A 21,133-nucleotide genomic window follows, 5' to 3' on the forward strand; every position below is an offset into this window, starting at 1 on the left:
TGCTGTATTGTGACATAAAAAATACAGCTCCCTGTGGGGAAAGTTTTATGAGGGTCCAGCCCCATCAGTCAGATTTCTATGCACCTACCTAAAAATAACCCGAAAGCCAACATTTAGGAAGCTGCCTATCTGTTGCATTACATCTAATGAGGATCCTCTGTCCACTAAGGGATGCGGATGCCAGAGTTGCATATAAAAGAGATGATGGAAATTGAAGTTATCCCTCAGAGTCGAACTCCTGTCTGAATTCAGAATTTCTTTTTGTTGCATGAAGAATCTAGGTAGAAGGCGTAAAACACCTCTAGTTTTGCATTCATAATATTTATTGTAGCAGTGTAGGTTTAGGTATAACATTATCACGAAGATAAGTTTAACTAAAAGGAGCTGTTAACTCCACAGCATCTGGAAAATAAGCTATGCATACTTAAAGTAGCACAATGCTATATCCTACTATTCATCGCTATAAACCAAATGTAAGCAGGAGAAAAATTGTCTAAGACTTTGAAACATTTGGATTAGAACTTACCTATACATAAATTACTTAATTTTTATATATATAAGCACATGCAATGGCAACACAGCAGGAGTGCCATTATCAGCAGGGTGAGGCTAGGAAGGCGATACAGTAGGGCACGTTAGCATCCTTGGAGCCTCCTATGAAAGAAAAGGAACCTGTCCTTATTTAGGCTCTGTTTAGGAATAGCTAATTTAAATTAATAGGAACTCAGATCAAATCAGAGCAGTTGTTCTAAGCAATTTAGCTTTAGCTGCACTGGTTCAGTTTAAATCATAACTCAGTTTACTTTAGGCCATTCTAAAACATGATTGCTTTGATTCACCCTATATTTTAGGAGGTGCTAATTAGAGGAAGGTAGGTAATTCAATCCAAGGATTAGACTATACCACAAGGACTTTACTGGCACGGCAATCCCAGCCTAGTTAGTGGTAAAACCCCTACACACAGGGGATCCTTTTGCCAGCACAAGTTGCATTTGCACTTACTAGGAGGTTTGTTACCCTGGCTATATTTGACTAGGGAAAAATAGTATTTCCCCCTTCCTTTCACATTTCTAATGGGTAGAATTGCACTGGTAAAGCTTCTGGTTTAGACACAGCCTAACATCGTTTTCCTTGGTCTAGATAGCGCTTCAAGGATACTCAGCATCTTCTGCTTAGCACACAGAGGCTGAAGGTGCTGGAGCAAAGGGTCTAATACAGGTATATTTATTTCTTACCCTCTGTGGTAGGATTTTGCATCATCCGTTGCAGTTTCCTCCAGGCTCACTCTTCTGTAGTTTGTATCTCATAGCTGGTGTTTTCAAAGTACTTACTATTTCAGGAAGGAGTGGGCTGACTCAAGGTAACAGGTTCTATAGTCTCCTTTGTCCTTGCTTTATTTCCCACAACCATTTTCATATGAGATAACACTATGCTTTTCTCCCTTTCCCAGGAACTTCTCTCATTTTCTTATCCTAGGGGAGCTCATTTAGGTGCAGCAGGCTTCCTTTTATATGAAATAATGCCTTTGGGCTGTTGTGTGATGCCTGGTCACCTGATTCAAATCCCTCACCTGGGAGGGAGATAAATCCTATAGGTGAGGGCTGAGCTTATTCTCGCTTGAAAACGTGGCTGACTGTGACACAGTTTGTACTGCAGTTGTATGTCTGAGGAACGATGAGGACGAATGTCTGTCAGAAGTTAAGGAATAACTAGAGGAGAAGAGAAAGCTAGTTATTAGTAATGACGGGGGCAACTGATGTTGTTTCTGTTTTTGCTAAATAAAAGCATAGTGTGAACTGAAGTTTTAAGATTTGTTTTGAGAGGGGGAGTGGAAAAGTGTAGCAGAAGTAAAGGAAGTAATTTATAAATAGCAAAAATATTTACAAGAGCGTTAAAGGTACTTATGGACTTTGTGTATACTAGATTTAAATACGGTGTATTTGGTTGAATTACCTAGCTCAATATATTTGACACCTTAGACCAAGCAGTTGGAATTAAATGAATTTAAATATGCTTGGAAAAGCTTGTTTATTTTGCTTATGAAGACAGAACTGATGAATATTAAAGAAGAAAACAAAAAAGTTAGTGTAATCTCAATGTTTTTCATTGTTGTTCTTAAACATACAGATTTGGAAGAAGCTTTTGAAGACTTGTATGTAGCTAAAGTGATATTCTTAAACAACAGTAATTACTGGATGTAGAGTTCCTTAGTTTTATATTGCTCAGGGACTAGAAAGCTTACTAGCACTCTTAAAAGTCTTTGAGAACTCAGTTGGAAAAATGGGCTGTATAGATGCAGTTTCAGGTGCAGAGATGTCATGCTTAATTGTTATGCTTAATTACCCTGTTGGACTGACTTGAAGATAATTCTGGTTTGATAGGAGATTGGTTTATTGTATACCTGGAAAATGTTTCATAATGTTCAATCTCAAAGATTAATAGCTAATATAAAAATATCCCAAGTCAGTTAACATCATAGGGTTCCAAACCGTAAAATAGTTTAAGATTAGAAAATAAACATTTGTCATCAGTGGTCCATGCTTTCAAAATTAAAAAGTTGTTTCAAGAAGATTGCTCTTTGCTCCTTCTCCTCTGTATGTATTTTCTGTTCCCTTTCAGTTTAGGTGCTGTAAAGTTAGAGGAATATGTGTAGCTGTTAATATGCCATTTACTTTGTTGCTGGGAATTTGAAAGGCTCCCTGCCTTCATTTGCAGATAGCTGATATTTTGTCACAGTTACTAGGGTAAGGGGCTGTTTGTTTGTTTGGTGGCTTAGTTTTGTTTTTAAACTAAAGTAACTGTGCTGATAGACTTACTACTGTTACATCAGTTTACTCAGAATGTTGTCAGTTTTCATCTGTATTGTCAGATAGGGTGGTGCAGTAGGGACAGACCTGTAGAATGTGTTTGTTGGTGTTAAGGACTTGATGTCCATGTTGTTTGTGTTTCTGGAGGTTTTAACTGGGTCTGGTCCTGTGTCCTTTAGTGGTTGAAGCGTATCTTCCAGTTTCTCTTCAGTCAGAGGACTCCAGTTGGTGTGCTCTGAGGCTGCTTTGTTATGTGAACAGAAGCACATGGGATGATGAGAAGATCTGTTTCAAAAGCTCACACTGGATCCAGACTGAAAAACTGGTGCAGAATTATGTTAAACAACATCTTCCCTTATGAGAAGGCAGAAGATGCCATGCCGCTTTTAAAGTTTTTGTTCATGTTAAGCTCCTTATAAAAGGAGTGAGAAGCACAGAGCACTTGATAGAAGAGGGGACAAATCTGATGTGAAAAGGCTGTAAATGAGAGCTAAAAGCCTTTGGTCAACCATCACAGGATAGAAGCAAGTCCTGTAAAATCTCTAGAGTTTTCTGAATGTCTGAACAGATGCTTTTTCACCTCTTACTTGAGTTCCATAGCTCAGCTCAGCTCTTTTCCCTGTGGCTAGACGGACACTCCTCATCTGCTTCTGCAGAGTCTGCTGAAGTAACTTGATTTGCAGTAGATGGTTATTTAAACTAATCGGGGTGGACTCTGTTTATCCTCTGTGTTCAAAGCGATTTAAAAAAAACTAATTTTTGACTTGTAACATATATGATACTGAAAGGATGAGGAGAGAACGATTCCCCCCCCACACACACACACTTCAATGTGAAGGTTTTTAAGTATTCCTCTGTAGGAGTTTTGATCCACTGTAGTGCTCAGGGACAGATGATGTTAATCATTTACATGAATGGTGTGCTTAGCATTTTTCTTCAAACTCTTATTTTGGAATTGTTTTGTTGTCATATTGTGTCCTAAATGAGGATTCTTCTTAACGAGACAGTCACAAGCACAGGCTACAATAATCCCATGGGTTTTATGTTGTTTCTTGAACAGCAGAATTGATAAGGTCAGTTTTCCCAGCGAGTGTTATCCCTTTGTGCCTTCCGGCCCTCTCATCTCCTGTAATACCCCCCGACTCTCTATCCACAGTATTCCAAGTACCTCCACCTCCGGGCAGAGCACCTCCTATTTGCTCTGCCTCCACTGGGTTTGCTTGCTGGCTGCTCGGGAAGCAGGACGTGTGGTTGTTAGTTTGCTGCCCTGTCTCTGCTGAGGAGCTGGCCTTTTCTCAGGGGCCGGCTCTGAAAGGAGCCAAGGTGGAGTGTGTCTGTGTGTAGCCAGAGTGATGTGGGGCAGGGCCTGCGCTGGGGCCGTTTTTGCTTATTGGGGATGATAAAAGGGTCTGTCTTGCCTACATAGCTTTTGATTTTCAGCAAACTTGTAGGAACTTAGCGTTTGAAATTCCTCTCCCTCTGTGAAATTGGGTTGATGTTGGTCTGTGGGTTCTGCGTTTACCAGGGGAGGAGTGACAGACAGTTATGGACAGTGCAATTGTATAAGCCTTATTTTCTCTAGAAACAAGGCTGTAAAAAAAAAAAATCAACTGTAGTAGAAAAAGCTTATCTATGCTGAAGAATACAGCTCATCAGAGAGTACAATAAGCAAATGAAACCCATGACATAAAATACTGTCGCTTTAAAAATTTGTGACTGGATGGTCTTTGTTAAAATAACATGCCAGAAAAATAAAAGGAAAATTTTAAACCTGAATAGTTTCAGTGATCACATCAACGCAGAAACCCCAGCCTCCCTGCTGACACGGGCACAGCTGCGGCTGGGGCTCCCCAGCAGCTCCGAGCAGCCTCTTGGCTGCTGCAGCCCCGCGGGCCGGGTCCGTCCCTGGGCCCTGAGGGCAAGCGGGGGACACAGGTTGCGTCCTCCCCACTCAGCCGTCTCCCCCCAAAACAGGGTGACCTCCTCGGCCCTGCCCCTGGGGAACAGCCCTCCCCAGTAGTGCTTTGAGCCGTTCCCGAGCGCCATCCAGGAGAAGGCTGGGCCACGGGTACCGTCCCTGGCTGTGGCAGAGAGCGTGCTGGCGGCTGAGCAGTTGCGTTAAGTTATGGAGTTGTACGTGGACGGTCATGGTGCAGCGCTTTAACCCCGTGCCCTGGGCTTGCTGGTTCACTACTATAGCTGCCCTTTCTCCTGCCAGGAGTTGTATGTTTTTATTCCGCTCCTTGTTCCTGTGACTCTGTGTTGAAACATTTCAGTTTACTAAGCTGGCCTAAAAATACGGCTAAATGGAGGGTTAGCTGAGTGCCAGAGCTGCCTCAGGGAGGGTGCAGGAGGATGACGGCAGGGAGGTTGGCTCAGGCTGTCGTGGAGCCCCAGCCTGTCAGAGCAGCGAACTCTGTGGTGCGGGTGGGAGTGAGCTGTGCCCGAGAAGGGGAGGCTGGAACTCCCTGTGCCAGCTGCTCGGCAAAAACTTAACATCTTGCAGCTACATGCTGAAAGGCAGCAAAGTCAGGGGAGGAATGAATAGCTCCGTAAACTGACTTTACTGTTGGAGAAGGCATCGCTGAACTCTGGGCTGCCTTTTCTTTCCCTCTGCCCCTACCTGCCCTCCCTTGGTCATAATGTACAATGAAAAAGTACCTACGGAGCTGGAAGGGATGTAGAGGAAGGAGGTGTGGAAATCAGAAAGCATTCCTTCTCTTTTCATTATAACATTTATAAATGTCAAGAATACTCTTCCATGATTTTGCTAAATTGTTTCTTCAGCGCTTCTAGTGAAAAGTATTGTGTGTTCTGTCCTATATACTATTTGGCACAAAGGTGACAACTAACTTTCTTCCATGTGTTTGGTATTTAAGTTAATTTGCATTAGGTTTGGTATTTAAGTTAAATTAGGTCTCCTCAGTAGCTGGAAATTATAATGTAACTGCTTTGTAATGTAATAAATTAACTGCTGTCAGGAAGACTTGCATTGCTTTGGAACGTGGCGTGGCCCTTTCTTACTCGGTGCGATTCCTGACGGAGCGGCTGAGTTTGCTCCTGATGCTGGGAAACGATTGCAAAAAAATCCAACAGGCACGTAAGCTCACAGGCGATAGCAGCATTTCTTGTTCTTGCAGATTTCTCTGTTTTAAAATACATAGCTACAGATTTATGAGACGAGCGTGGAGATCAGTGGACTTCAGCTGCTTCTATTCCATTCAGATTTACTAGTGTAGTATATGAGCCCATGCCCCGTGGTTCAGATGCGCAACCTCCCTTTTCTCTCACTCAAAAAGTCCCTCAGGTTGTCAGGCATACTAAGAATGCTAATTTATAGCCATAAAGTTATTATTTCGTTACATCTCATGCATTTTAAGGTGACAGAGATATGTTCACCAAACTGGAGGCAATTAGCTCGTGAAATAAATAAATTAATTTCAGGGTAGAACCAAAGAAGAATGGAAACATTACACATACATCTGTGTATGCAGATCAGTTTTGGCTTACAAAACTTCCGTTGCTGTTGGTAACTTGTTGTACTTTGTGTTATTGGAATATTGACCAGAAACTTCCTATGTCTTTCCACTGAATAACCAATGAGTTTGTTTTTGTTTTTGTTTTTTTTTTCTTGTGGATTATTCACCCAAAATAAAGTAGAGGGGGAAGAAAAATTAATGAAATAAAATGTGTAAAATAGCCTCATTGTGATGGGATCAGACAGGTCCCTGAAACTCATTTCAGTTAAGTTTTTGAAATTGAACGAGGTTCAAGTTCATAATGTCTTAATATTATGTTTTTAAGTTTATATGTAAAAACATAATTTCACTCACAAATTAGTAATGCTGTTAAAACTTTAGCACTTATTTTCATACCAATTTTAACTTTGGTACATGCATGAATTATCAAATTAATCTCAGAGACTGAAATTTATAAGAACAAAGTTTTCCATGCAAGCAATAGGCCAGAATGGGCTATGAAAAAGTCAGGTTAAAATCAGCATGTATATGTAATGGAAAATGTTCAGTTTAAAATTTGTATGGACAATGACTGATAAAAATCTTGACTGTGATGGCATTTTCCCCATTTTTTAATAACAGAGTTGATTTATTTTTTTATTTTTTAAATCAGGAAAGGCAGGTGTGAGAAGAGCATAATAGCAGCCCCTTATAAGGTAGGGAGCACAGTTTAAACTATTTTTAAAGGTTTTGAACCTATATAGTGTGCCAAGGAAAAATGTTTTCCAGGGCAGTAAGAATCATATTATCATTTAAAGTTTTTATCCTACAATAAAAATAGTCTTCTATTTTTAAGGCCAAAGGAGCAGCCAAAAACCTTATCTAACTTTTAAAAGATAGCAACCTGACAAAGTCCTGTGGAATATGTGATTGTGGTTCTGATCCCACAGGAAGATTAAGGTGAAGTAGAACAAGATTAGGTTTTCTAGTGAAGTTAAGCAAAATGCAGCTCTCTTGTCTGTGTAGACTTTGCAAAAATTATTAGCTGCTTGTAACAAGCACAGGAGTTACTCCATGGCTTCCACAGTCCAACATGGACTTACTTGGGCTTAATAATCTTGAGTTTCTTTTGGTTGTTTGTTTGGTTTTTTTTTTCTTTTAATTAAGAAGATAACTAATATGGATGAGATGAACAATTAAAAAAAGTAACTAATTAGGATTTTTTGGTGGTCAGGCAACATCCTGGAAGGTCCGTTCAGGAAGTGTTTAGCAACTTATCTATACCACGGGTTATAACAAGAGGGAGATGACTTCCAAAAATAGGCTCCCTGTGTGCCTAGCAGCATGGATTAAATGTCCAGAGCGCCTAATATGTCTAAAGACAGCTGGTCTGTTCCAGAATCTCAACAGGAACAGTGCTGGTTCTAGTGGAATTTGTTATCAGCTCGTCTAAACTTGAGCACTGCAAACTTTTTCAAAACATCTCAGCTATTGGTGAGCTCCACAATACCTGAATATGACTGATGTAAAATTCTTGTCCTGGCAACATCAGAGACTGTAAATAGGATCTTTCTTCGGCAGCAGATTTTGGGGTTCTGTTCTGAGATTAACTCTTGTATGATTAACCCAGGTCTTTATTTTTCGTTGTTGGTTAGTAGTCTGACTCAAACTGAAAAGACTGAAATAATTATAAGTGTGTGCCCTCAGTCACAAAGAGAAAAATATCTTGGCCAGGAGGGAATAAACTTTCAGTTCCAAATGCATATAGTATAATCAAAACAAAGCCTCACTAGCAAAGCAATGGCAAAACAATGGTGCCTAGAAATATGATTGCTAGAGTAGAAAAATAAAGTAACAGAAAATCTCTTTCTGTTAAGTCCAATTATAAAAAGCCGCCTTCATTCTTTGGCAAAATCTCCCTAAGAAAATGTTTCTTTTAGAGAAGATGCTTAAATTTTGGGAGTGTAGCACTACGTACGTGAGCCCCCAGCAGAGGTACTGAGGAATCGTGGTTAAAACAAGGGACTGAAGCCCAGGGCTTCCAAGTGTGATTTTATGTCAGCTTGGAATGATTTAGTAATCTGAAAGATACAGGAGAGAAGAAAAGGTGCTTTTAATGAAACAAGATTTAGCGATGCCATTTGGTTTGTGCCTTTGATAGTTAAAATCACTAGCTGTTGTTTTGCTGGAACTTTTGGTTTCTTTAAACATTTATCCAGATTTCATAACCAAGCACCAACACTTGAACAGTACATACTGCGCATTTTGCTGCTTTTATAAATCATGGTCCTTTTATTTTGATTTTACCTAGGCTATACTAGCACTACTTCCAGACTTCTTTGAATCATGGTTTCTTAGTTAATAGTTGTCTCTCTAGGAGGCAGTTGCAGAAAAACACACTTGAAGATTTGATAAGAGTGACAAGTAATACAGTATGTTGCAAAATATGAAATACATCAGCTGGAATAACATGAAATTGCTGTAATTTTCTAGGGAAGGAGAATAAGTTGGTTAAAGAAAGGCCAAGAATCTTTGAGGGGGAAAAGTCTCAACATCTTTGAACTAATAAAAAGCATTTTCTTGAAGTTTGTAAAGTGCTTTGGGGCCTGTCTGGATGACTTTATAAGTCATTTTCCTTGGCTTTATTGTGAGTCCATATCATTACACTGGGGTTATCATTTGGCCCATATTTCTCTCTCCCCACCAGGCATAGGCTTACCAGCTTCTGCCCGTTTCCCATGGTGACTCAGGCTTCTTTGTACGCTAGCATTCGATCTTACATTTCTTGAAAGCATCACGAGTACCGTGTGAATGGACTTCAGCCAGCTCGGTGAACACATCTTCTCGCTGGGATGTTTCTTCATACTTGAAATCTGGGTCACATCACAGTAATGAAATGTGCTGATAAAATATGACTGGTATTATTTGTTTAAAAAGAAATTGAAGAAAGTATCTGTTCTTGGTTCCTCTTTCTGTGGATCTGCCCACTGTGATCCAGATTGTATGTCCAGAACTATTTGAAAGACACAAACACATCTCAGCGGTGAGGCCTGCATTACCTGAGCTGGTTGATAGCAGGACACTGAACTTGCCACTGGTAGATCACAAATTCAGACTCAGGCATTGGTTGTCACAGTTGTTAAATTTGGTGACAGTTCACAGCTTTGTGTGTGTTGGTCAGGTTATCCATCTGTATCTACAACATAAACAGCATGCATTGCCACTCTTGCTCAAAATCTAAAACAAAAGTAAAAAAAAATTTTGCTGCCTTCTTGGCTTTGTGTAAAAATGATTCAAGAAATGCTGTGGAAGTAACGCAGGAAGAATATTATGGTGGTTAAAATATTCCACCAAATAAAATTTTTCAGTATGCTCTGTTTTGCAGTGTGAATTTTTCATACTCACTGGTCATCGGCTTCATGATGGTGAGTGAAAACGAATGTCTGGGCAGAGCTGCTCTGAGAGAAGGGACCATTTTTTGGCTTACTCGGAAGAGAGGGGTACTGTGGCAGCAGAAAAAAATATTCTGTCAACACAGGCTGTGTCTGCAATGGGAGCTTAATATAATGTACAGCAGCAGAAGCTGTGTTGTGTAAAAAAAAAAATGTGAGGATCCCAACAAAGCTGACACAAGTTTCATCCTTTCCTCTTCTCTTCCTGCCTCAGCTCTGGGGAGCAGCTTGGTCCCCCTCGCAGCGCCCCGGGGGTGGCCGCGCTCTGTGCACCCCCCTTCTGTGGTGCTGAGGAGCACGGGGTGCTCACCAGGATCCCCTCAGGATTTGTGGCATCTCTGATCTGCCTGGGGAGGACCTGGCCATTACCCTGCCTGCTAGGAGATTGGTGGGGTAGAAAAACAAACAAATAAATAAAATCCCGTCACCGCTGTGTTCCTGTCGCTCACCAAGTTCCGCTCCTGAAGTGTGTTCAGTTGTCTTAATCCTCTAGAGCTCTTCTGGTGCTCAGGCTTGGAACATACAGTTCTCATTGGTGGCAGTTCAGTGTTATTACTGAGTGCCAAATTGAATGTAGAAGCCGTTCAACACTATAATTGTAAATTTTCTTGTCAGTTATCTCTTCCTATTGCTCGTCAGTATTGTTCTTTTACCATCTTAAACTTTTTCCTATATCAAAAAGCCCTAAACCCTGCAATTATACGTGCCTCGTCTAATTTTTCTTTTAATAGTTTTGGGAAAAATAGATAAAACAGTAGTACCGTATGCGGTGGGAAAATAAATCATCCCTAACTGAAAATTTCATGGAGGCATGCTCTTATTTAGAAATATGAGTCATTCACAGGAATTTCTTTCCTGTAGGTACACTGTACCTGTGCCATGGAATAACAACAGTATTTACAGGGTAGTGAGCTTGACATCTTAGTGTGTGGGGACTGGGGAAAGGGGGAATTTATTGCAGCTGTAGCTCGTTCAGCGGCTGCTTTTTAATAGCTCCTTCATTTCTTATTTTCCTGTCTCGCAAATTGTTTAATGAGAATTCCATTTAGTCCCTCTTTGCCATATATTTCTCTTTTGAAGAATTAGGGTTTTCTTTTCTTTTCTTTTTTTTTTTTTTCATTTTTTTCTTTTTCCTCACACTTTCTGGGTTTATTATAAATGTAGAAGGAATTCAAGAAAGCTGGGTTTTTGAGAGTTTAAAATACGCTGCCATGTGTATAGTGCAGAAACATGTCTTGAGTCTTTAAATGTTCAATATGTTTGCTGTTAATGTATTTAGTTGACTTCAGGTTCATGACGTGGTAATGCTTCGGTATCAACTTCCCGTGATGGGAAGGAATTACGCTATCGCACAGAGAGAGGATTTTGAGCTGCGAGCTCCTGAACGAGAGAGTCTGCTGAAGGGAGCGTTAAAGCACAGAAACTGCTTGGCACCAGTTAGTGTAATTCCACGTGCAACGGGCTGCGCGACTGTTCGACCTTGGCCACGGCTGGCGTCCCCGGCAGCGCCGCGGGTCGGGCTCGCCGGGCTGTGGCCGGGGGAGCCCAACTGCAGGGCTGTGAGGAGGGAAGTTCACCGACGTGTTCAGACTTGATTATTTTGACTGAGAGAGCTTTGACTGTAGTCTGGTTTATGCTTGTTTCGGAAAAGGAACATTAATATAATTCAAGCTAAAAGTGTCCACTGCCGAATGTATCAAGTGTTAGGAAAGCAAACTTCTGTCATTGAGAGGATTGTAGGTAACTGTTACTAAGTCCATTAGAGATATTTATAACCCTAGGCTTGATACCCGGGATGTGAAATGAGCCAGAGAACTCTCTGGCAATAGCGTACAGGTGAGATGAGTGGTTCCTTGCTGGATAAACACATACTCACCATTGACAAACATTGTATTGGTTCATCTTTTGTCTGCCTAATATTTGTTTCTGTTCTGGAAAAATCAGGCAACTTGTAGTATAGCAAATTTTAAGTAATATTTTCATTCTCAAATTGGAACTTCACTAGTGTCAGCCTTCTTTCAGTGTTTTACAATTTTGTCTAATTCCTTTTTACACACATTTGGTTTTAGTATAGTCTTGTTTAGTTCCGACTCAGGAGATGGCAGTCATCTTAGATTTCTCACCAGAATATTTTAAAAGATTGCTGTTCTATAAAGTCACATTGTAGGATGTTTTCCAGTTTTTCAAAATGTGTTAGTAACATCTTAATGAATATGCTTTACATCTTTGAATATATTAAATCTTATTATATTTTAGCATTCATTTACTTAATTCCTAATTCCCTATGGTAAATGATTATCTGTTGCCAATCAAAAGCCTGAAGTAGTTCAGTGTAACTCTCTTACTTTTCAGGGTTTTTTGAACTCAGTAAGTCAGAATTAAGACAAGAGGAAACGGCCTCAGGTTGCGCCAGGGGAGGTTTAGATCAGATATTAGGAAAAATGTCTTCAGCGAAGGGTTGTCAAGCACTGGAACAGGCTGCCCAGGGAGGCGGTGGAGTCACCACCCCCGGAGGGGTTTGCAGGATGTGTAGATGTGGCGCTCGGGGACACGGTTTAGTGGTGGAGTTGGCAGTGCTGGGCTAACAGCTGGGCTTGATGGTCTTAAGGGTCCTTCCCGACCTCGGTGGTTCTGTGGTGGCACGGGCTGTTGTCACAGAGGTCGGGGAGTTCTGGGGCTGCGGCCGGGGGACTGACTGTGCTCCGCACCGCGTGCTCGGCGTTTGCTCCAAGGCATCAGGGCCTCTTTGAACCCTGTGCTCTCGCACAGTGAGTGCTCTGGGAGTGGAGCCTCCAGTGGGTCCCAGCTTCCCTCTGTGGGCCTCCGTCCCGGTCAGCTCTCCAGAATACACCAGCTCATAGGCGGTGTGATGTCTAGCTACGTCGCTCACGAGCTGTGCTCTGGGTTCTACTCTAGCGTCTGCTCAGTTGCATTACTCAGGTGCCCATTAATTCCCTTTATAAATTATTTAACTGGCATAAAAATGAAGTAATTTTTTTTTTTTTTTCCTGTTAGCTAGCCTGGTCTCTGGGGAGGAGACAAACTCTGAAATGGGTGTGGGAAAGAAATGAGGAGGGAGCCAGGAGCAAGCCACTAGGTTCCTTCATGTCATCCTACCATATCTTAAAGTACCTTTGAGAAGCTTTCACTGGTGATTACGTATTCTTGCACCTTTTTTTCCTATATCCTTCTGATTTTACTCCCCTTTTGCCACTTCTCAATTTCTCAGCATAATCATGTTTCCTGTACCCAAGGGACCATCATGGGTATAGGCTCTGTTCCTGTGCCTGGCTTCCAGGGCTTCCTGGCAGGAAGGATTGCAAACAAAAATCCATTCGACCTGAGGAATACAAAGGAAGCGTGGTTAGTCGTGCTGGGTGGCATTGGGCAGCTGGCAGGTCAGGGGGGTGCAGGAACCTCGCGTGCCGGGGCTGTCGATACCCATCGGAAACCAGTTGGAGCTGGGACGGTTGAAGTGTTCATGCCTCTGGTGTCTGCACTCCTCTGCTCACTTCTCGGACCTAGAGATCGCTGTCTGTGATCTAATCTATGTCTCCTCGCAATATACAGATTGGAGATTTCACAGAGTTATAATTCAACCAAATTAATTCTAAACAGGTTGATAATGCTGCTAATAAAACTCCCTTTTCGAAGCGTGGAAGGACTAGAGCTCCTTGGAGAATTTTAAGAATATTTTTAACATGGCAAAACAGTGTTGTTTTTCTCTAACTTCATTCCAACAAATTGCCAACTATTTAACTTGAAACACTGATACATTTAAACTATTTGGTTTAAAAGTTTAATGGCCATTTTCTGTCTCAGGCTGTATTTCCTGCAGGGGTTGTGAATTAGTGCATCTCCCACATACAAGAACACTGAGAAACCTTAAATGTAATTGTTCTTTTTTCAGCTGCCTAGGATAATATGATTTTGGTAAGTCATACTAACTTAAAGTACATGATTTAATCCACACAATGTTGATAAAAAACGATGCTTTCTTCAATATTTCTGAAGTGAAAATACATTACATGTTCTAAGGTATCTTTGGACCATCCTGTCCATTGATCTTTGATAATTTCTTCAATTTTATAGCTAGGTCCTCCTGTTTTGTACAGAAGTACAATAGGAGCATAAGTCTGTTGCTGTGGATCCTTCCCGCTATAAATCATGACCAAAAAATTAATCTGGCAGCAGTTTGTAAGGAAGAAAAGTCAAGGTGCAAGTTCTGATAACAGGCATATTTATTTTACATTTTTGTATAAGAATGTTATTTTTATCTTTTTATTTTTATAGTGTTAAGGAGTAGGAACAGAAAATTGGATTAAAATCTTTGGGGATGTTTTTCATTATTTCTCTGCATTACTTTTTTCCACAAACAGTAGATTCTTTTAAATGGAATGCAAATTTTATTACAAATATTAATAATGAAAGGATACTCTCATGGAGTTGGAGTTTCAATACTTCTTTTACTAGGGGGTGCAAGATTATAAGGAACCAGTTTTTATAAATTTAGGCTTTGGTTTCTGTTGTCTTTCCTTAAACCTCACATATCACTCCACTTTTTCTGCAGTCACTTCAGTCATTTAAGAATCTTGACTTGTCCTTTTCCCTTTACTGTTAAGAGTTGTTGTATTAACTACTTATGGAAGATGCTGGACATGTATGTATGAAAAAAGAAATCCCACGTTTGCTGGCAGTTAAATATTATATGTAACAAAAACATTTCACTTTTGACAGTACCGGTTGAGTACTTTTTTTGCTAAGTCTTCTGAAAATAGTGTCAGTAGTTATGTTAGTCTTCATTAGCTGGAACACCTTTCATTTGGGATTGAGATTTATCTAACTGTGAACAAATGCAACTGTGTGCACCATTTGGACTGTTTTTGAAAAATACTATCATAGTATTTCTGTGTCCGTGAATCATACCAGTGCCGGCATTGCCTTTTCCTAAACAAGATCGGTGTTGCGACATTGCTGATATTTTAAATGCTCTAGATTATTTATTCCGTCTATTCAGCAATAGGACACATGCTAAAAGAACTTCAGAAAAGCAGATACTGATTCCTATCGTGATAAGCATATGATTTTCTTAAAAAAAAAATGGTTTTTGTCATTACTTCAGCTAGGAAATGCGCCTGATTTTCTTACCAGTATTTCTGTGCGTTACAACTCAGATGGACTTCTTACTACTTCTTTTTCCTGCTCCTGATCCAGTATGTGCATAATTGTACTCATGTGCCGAGTAGTCCCATTCAAACCAACCTGAGTATGAGCTTCAGTCAACTGCAGAAGGCATATCCCTCAGTCCAGAAAAGCAGTTATATTTATGCACAAATTTGACTATACCAGCAGTCCAGTTGGAGGCTGGAGATAAAGAGATAAATGGGCCACATTCCCTGGAATGGCCTTTTACTCTGCTTTAATGAATGCTGCCCTTGCATGAGTCTTCCTGTGGTCTAATCTTATTCCCAAACACAGCTGTATTGAAAATCAATCTTAGATTCTGTTGTTGAGCTGCTATATCCTCACCCATATTGAATGCGTTGTCTCATTTAGGATTTCTTCTTCTGTGAACACTTGACACGAATTTAGATTTATGCCTCATTTCAAATTGAGTCTAGAGACTTAAAATGAAGTATTGTGAGGAACACAGAGCTGGAAAGGACTGCCTAGGTCATTGAGTCTAGTCATTTGATGCTGAAGACACCAGGCACCATACAATCCTTTTCATCTTAAAAGCAGGTAGAATTTTTTATTCCTACTACTCAGATTGGAGGGCTATGCAAAAACCTCATTGATCTAATGGTTAGATGTATCCATGGCCAGATTATATTCATTTGTTCTTCTGCCAATGTTATGCTTTAACTTAAATAGCTCTTCTCTTTGATTTAAATTAAGCCATATATATGGATGTAGAAGCTCAGTGCATCAGAATGCTGTCAGTGTTATATAATTTTTTGAAATCATGATCTGAAGCTTAATACATCTCTTCAATGAGTAAGTATTCTTGTTTTTTCCTTTTATAGCTTTACATGTGGTACACATGAAAATGAGGCTGAGAACGCGGAAGGCTTCTCAGCAATCAAATCAAATTCACACACAACGTGCTTTGAGGGCAAAGAGGAAACATTCAGAAGTGGAGGAGAGCTTACCTGTTGGCGGAGGAAAACCACAGAAAAATGAAACTGGCTTGTTGTCTTCAATCAAAAAGTTTATTAAAGGAAGCACACCCAAGGTACAACATCAGTGGATTTCTTCTTTTGTTTTTTAATTGGGTCATATTCAGTTAAATTTGATTTAAAACAATTTCTATTAAGAATAAATTAACAGGTGTAATGTGGTGGAAGCAAAACATTCTTACAAAGAATTGGAAGGCAAGAAGCACCTGTGGTAGTTGTGTCAGGTAACAGATACTTAAAAAAAAAAAAAAAGCAGACTTTCAAACCCTGCAGGAGTCAATTGGAGGTGAATTTAAGACAATCCAATAAATCACAGGATTTATTACCCAGATATTTCTTTGTGAAAATGTTGACTAACAAATTCAGTAGATTTTTAACTTCTGTTTTAAGGATTCCTTGAATTTGGGAATTAACAGTAGTGGTAACTAAGAAAAACAGGTCTGTAAGCATAAATGTGCTGAATATTTTTAGCATTTGTATTCAAAATTGTTTAGGAGTCCATCAGTCAATAAAGGTCAAACCTCACAAATTCAACTGTCATGAAACTGATACGACTACTCAGTGTATTATTGCAGTGAACACTGCCCCCTCTTCATGGGTCAAATTCAAACATTGTTGGGGCTAAACTACTAAATCTCATCTGTCTTGATCCAGACAGAAATGTGAACTTTACTAATCTTCACATGTTAAAACCTGTTGCTTGTATGTTTTGAAGGTGAATTTTATATATATATATATAAGTTTTATATATATATATACATAAAATACTTTGATAGGCTGAATGTAACCTTGCAATTGTCTCAAAAACCTGTTTTTTTTTTTTTCTATAAAGGGATGCCAGTTAAAAAAACAAAACAAAACTTCATTCAGTCCCAGCAGTCCAGATATTGACATTATGTAGCTGCAAATTTTAAAGAAGAGTAGCCAAGAAGTCGTAACTAAATTAAAATGTATCCCAGATTAACTATATGATAAATAAAAATAGAAATTCAGAAGTATTTTCTGGGTTTTGAACTAAGTGTTGAACAGTTAATTTTGTGACAAGCTGAAGTTGAAATAATTTTAATTAAAGTAATGGTAAATTCTTAAATTGTCAAAAATATAGTGAAATTTAATATTTCATGGCATGTGTTAATTGTCTATCATAGAAACATTGAGGTACTGACAAAGGAAAATTTCAGTAAAAAGAAATGGTTCAATCTGCTTACATTTTGTTTTTCATTAAACTGGGACAAATAATCTATTTTACATTCAGCATCTATATTGTAGCTCAGTAATGCAACATTTTGGCTGCAAACCCCCTGCATCCGAACGCCGAAATCCAAGCAAAACATTTTACATTGGAATTTTAAGATAAGGGAAATATGTCTGGTTTTCCTTTCCTTTGTCTCTGTAAGGTTTTGTTAACTTTTTCTCTTCCCCTCTTCTCTTCCTCCTCCAAATCTTTGGATTACGTTTCATTCTTTTTTTTTTTTTTTTCTTGACAGGTTTTTTAATATAAAATGTCCACGTTTTTCTCCTGTTCCCTTTCATGTCCTCTCCTGTGCCTGTAGCAGGACTTGGAGTGGTTCCAGTGGCATTAGCATGGCACGATATTGATACTGCCGGGCTACCTTCCAAAGCGCTAATGACTTAACAAAGTAGTCCTGCGGCTGCCATGGAAACGTTATAACTCTCTGAGATAGTGTATGCCTACAACTTGCATAGTAGTTCGTTTAGGGGTATGCTAGAAGCTAAATCACCACTGGGGTAATGCAGATTTATGGCAGTAAATGTCTTCATAACAAGTATTATCTTGACAATTTTGACCGTGGTCATAGGTCATTTATCTAGTATTGTAAAGATGTCTGATTAGAAACACTCATTAAGCAAACAAAACCTGAAAAAACCTTATAGAGATTTAGTTAGGGAAACCAGAGACTAGAATGTGGCTCTTCCAATGTGGATGGTGGTAGATGTCATCTCGAGGTGTTTTGGTAACTCTGGGCCCTCGTGCCAGTCAGCAGTAGTGCGCAGTGCCCAAGAGTACGTACAAAACAACAAATCTGATATACGAGAAGAACTGATACGCATATGCATACAGGAATCACCAGTCAAATCTTTAAATGTTAACATCGGAAATAACGTAGAACTTGCTGCTGCACGTTCCTCTAAACTTGTTTGATTTGGGGGGTTCTAGCACTGTCAGGAACTGCCTTGACTTCGAGTGTGTTGTCACTCCTTCTGGTGTCATTTTAGGCCATTCCTTAATGCATACGTGATTTCTGAAAGCAACCTAAAAGCAAACAAAATGTTTCTGTTGGTGTGACATTGCCACGTTCCTTATGGCACAATTATCGATAATAATGGGTTATATTGAATTGAATAGATTATAGAATTCAAATAGATAGTTACAGAAATACATATAATAGGTATGTTTAATTCTATATGTGTGCAATAACATTTTCAGTGTATAAACCAAGTAGCACAATAACATTATATCTAATTTCACCTTCAGATTCTATTAACTAGTACAACACAGGCACAGCAGCATGAGCTTTCCCACCACGTCATTATAGCTCCTCTTCTGGAGGATGAAAGGGATCTCCAGATTGAGTGAACTCTTTATGCCTCTGCTGATACTGTCAGCTAGATTTCCCATTTCCATTGTAATTTTTTGCAATGTTTCTACACTTGTTTTCTGTAAAGCAGAATGAGAGCACCATTCATTTTATGAAGGCCAATGGATAGCTTTTAGAAGTCAATTAGTTTCTCTCATTTTTCCCTCAGTGTTGAACATTTGAACAAATGACCCAGAAGATGAGATGCTTTACTGTTCTTTTATCAGTTCAGTGAGCCATCCATTTTCTCTCATTATATGGATTTATGGTATACACAATATTATTAATTCTAAGTGGTAGTAATTTGATTGTTCTTACCAAGGTTGTTGGTCAAGGATACTGCCAGCAGGAAGCTTTTGGGATCACTGGTGTTCACGTGTCTTCTGATACGGATGTCAATACATTTCCATGTTTGTTAGTATTTCTTTTAGCTACTGTACTGTTAGCATGGGCTTTAGATTAATTTTTCTAAAAGATCTGTATGTTTTTTGTTTTTTGGTTTTTTTTTGGAGCACGCAAACTGTTTTTCTCTTTTCTTTTTAAAGATGTGAAACTGCTGCTCCAGAAAGGTAATACTGTAATTCTAAAATCGAAATTTTAATTAACTTCGATATGGTCTGTGGCCTTGTTATTTATTTTGATATTTAGTTCAATTATTTTGCATTGTCTCACACCTTGCGTTTCAGTGTAATCTATATGGTCATGCTGTAGATTTCAGATTGCCATTTTATTAAGTTGTAGTAGGTGCTTTGGGGAAAAAGGGGAAGAAACCTGTCTTAAACACGTGTGCCTACACATATACTCATGCACAGAAAATCTGCAAAAATGTTTGGTTCTGTATCATTCATATAAGTGCCCCAGGGAAGAACAGTCATTTACTGAAAGGTAAGAAGAATCATTGGGTCCGAACCCTGCTTACGGCATTTTTAACAGCTAAGTTTTGCCACGTACTTTCTGCTATGGACTGAATAGTAGCAAGTTATATACTTGCATACACTTTAGCAAGCCAGTTTATGTAGGGAGTATGGTGGAGAATTTCCTATTATTTTGCAGTTTACTTCCTGTGTATTTAACAGGCAGAGAAATCAAGTTTCAGATAATTCTAGCTGCCTTGTCTCAACAGTTCCCGAATTCCGTAGCACTTATATATTTATAAATTGGCTATCCAGTGAAATAGTACTTAAAGACAGTCTTTCTACTACAGAACCTCCAAGTACAGTTTTCTTTCCCGATACTTTGCTATTTACCTTGAGTTGTGTTAGTTTAAATGAGTTTAAAATTCCAGCTGGCCAGATACATGTTGCATATTCTGCATCTGGAAGTGGAACAATAAATGGATCTTTTGTGAAACTTTCTCTAACAGCTAACATTTTCTGGTAGTATTCAGTAGAGAAAAGAGGCACTATTCAGCATGTTTCTTTTTTCCCCCTTTTCTATTTTAAGGAAGAAAGAGAAAATCCTGCAAAAAGAAGTAGAATTGAACGGGATATAGATAACAACTTGATTACATCCACACCTCAAACAGGAGAAAAGCCTAATAAACAGATCTCTCGAGTACGACGGAAAAGTCAAATGAATGGAGGTTTGTAAATATTCTAATCAAACACTGTTGCAGTTGAGTGGTGATATCAGTAGTCTTACAGCTGTTAACTAGTACAGGACATTTCGTCAGTGGTGGAGGTTGTTAGGGGTGTTGTGACTGACCAGTGACAGCAAGGCTGAGCTAATAGCAAAATAAGGTTTCTAAGACTGTAAGCAACAGTTCCAACATTACTTCTCAGACACATCTATTGTATCTTTATAAGAACAGTTTGGATATGTGATCGTGTCCAGTTGGTTTTGAACTAATTTGGCTTTTTTAAAAAAAATTATTATCCTAAAAAGCCAATGATAATAATTTGATTTAGGTCTTCTCCCCTTTTCTCACAAAAAAAAAAAAAAAAGAGATACGCCTTCACAACTGATGACCTTTGTGGAAGTAGCCAGGTGTCCTTGTTCAAACACATAGATGGGTTTCTGTCACAGAATCATAGGAAAATTTAGATTGGAAGGGACCTCTGAAGGTCATCTGGGCCAGTCCCCTGCTCCCCTCACGGCAATGTTGATCCGGCTTGAAGTGAGATCTGGCTTTGGAGTTAGATCAGGCTGCTCAGAGACTTGTCCAGCCAAGTTTTGAATATCTCTACGGATGGAGATTCCACAACCCCGTTCCAGGGTTTGACCACCTCCTTGTGAAAAGTGTTTCTTTTTTAATGTCTCGAATAATGTCGTGATAAAATGGTCAATGACATTTACAGCATCAGCTGTGGTTCCAAATCTGACTTAAAAAAATTTTTTTTTAGACTTCTTTTCTAAGGAAACGAGACTTAGGTGATTGTGCAGCCTGTCAGTGTTCCTTCATTCTTCATTCCCCCAATAACTCGGGAATCCATTGTCTGATTCTTGCCAGGTTTGTCGGCAAGGCAGAGGTCTCAGAGATTTCATAGTCCAACAAGGTTTGCAAGACTGGTAGCTAAGGAGAGGGTAGAGCTCCGAATGACAGACTTCAGTGATGGAAGGGTTACAGCGTGAGGGAGTTACTGGTTTAGTCGTGACATGGCTGTAGGAGAAACCCCTTTTTCCAGGGCTTGCTACTGT

At 39.4% G+C, this 21,133-nt stretch overlaps 1 protein-coding gene across 2 annotated transcripts in view; it reads left to right on the forward strand.

Moving 5' to 3' along the window:
• Positions 1-21,133, forward strand: part of CTDSPL2 (CTD small phosphatase like 2) — a 45,969-nt gene that overhangs the window by 4,059 nt on the left and 20,777 nt on the right. The window contains exons 2-4 of one of the 2 annotated variants that reach the window (XM_042803792.1): positions 13,628-13,650; positions 15,744-15,952; positions 19,940-20,078. In XM_042803792.1, the coding sequence (XP_042659726.1) occupies positions 15,761-15,952; positions 19,940-20,078 (331 nt within the window). In that variant the 5' untranslated portion in view covers positions 13,628-13,650; positions 15,744-15,760. The remainder of the gene's footprint in view (positions 1-13,627; positions 13,651-15,743; positions 15,953-19,939; positions 20,079-21,133) is intronic. The other variant, XM_042803791.1, reaches the window with a different exon arrangement.

Source organism: Tyto alba, unplaced genomic scaffold (assembly GCF_018691265.1).
Source record: "Tyto alba isolate M040663 unplaced genomic scaffold, T.alba_DEE_v4.0 Super-Scaffold_41, whole genome shotgun sequence".
NCBI lineage: Eukaryota > Metazoa > Chordata > Aves > Strigiformes > Tytonidae > Tyto > Tyto alba.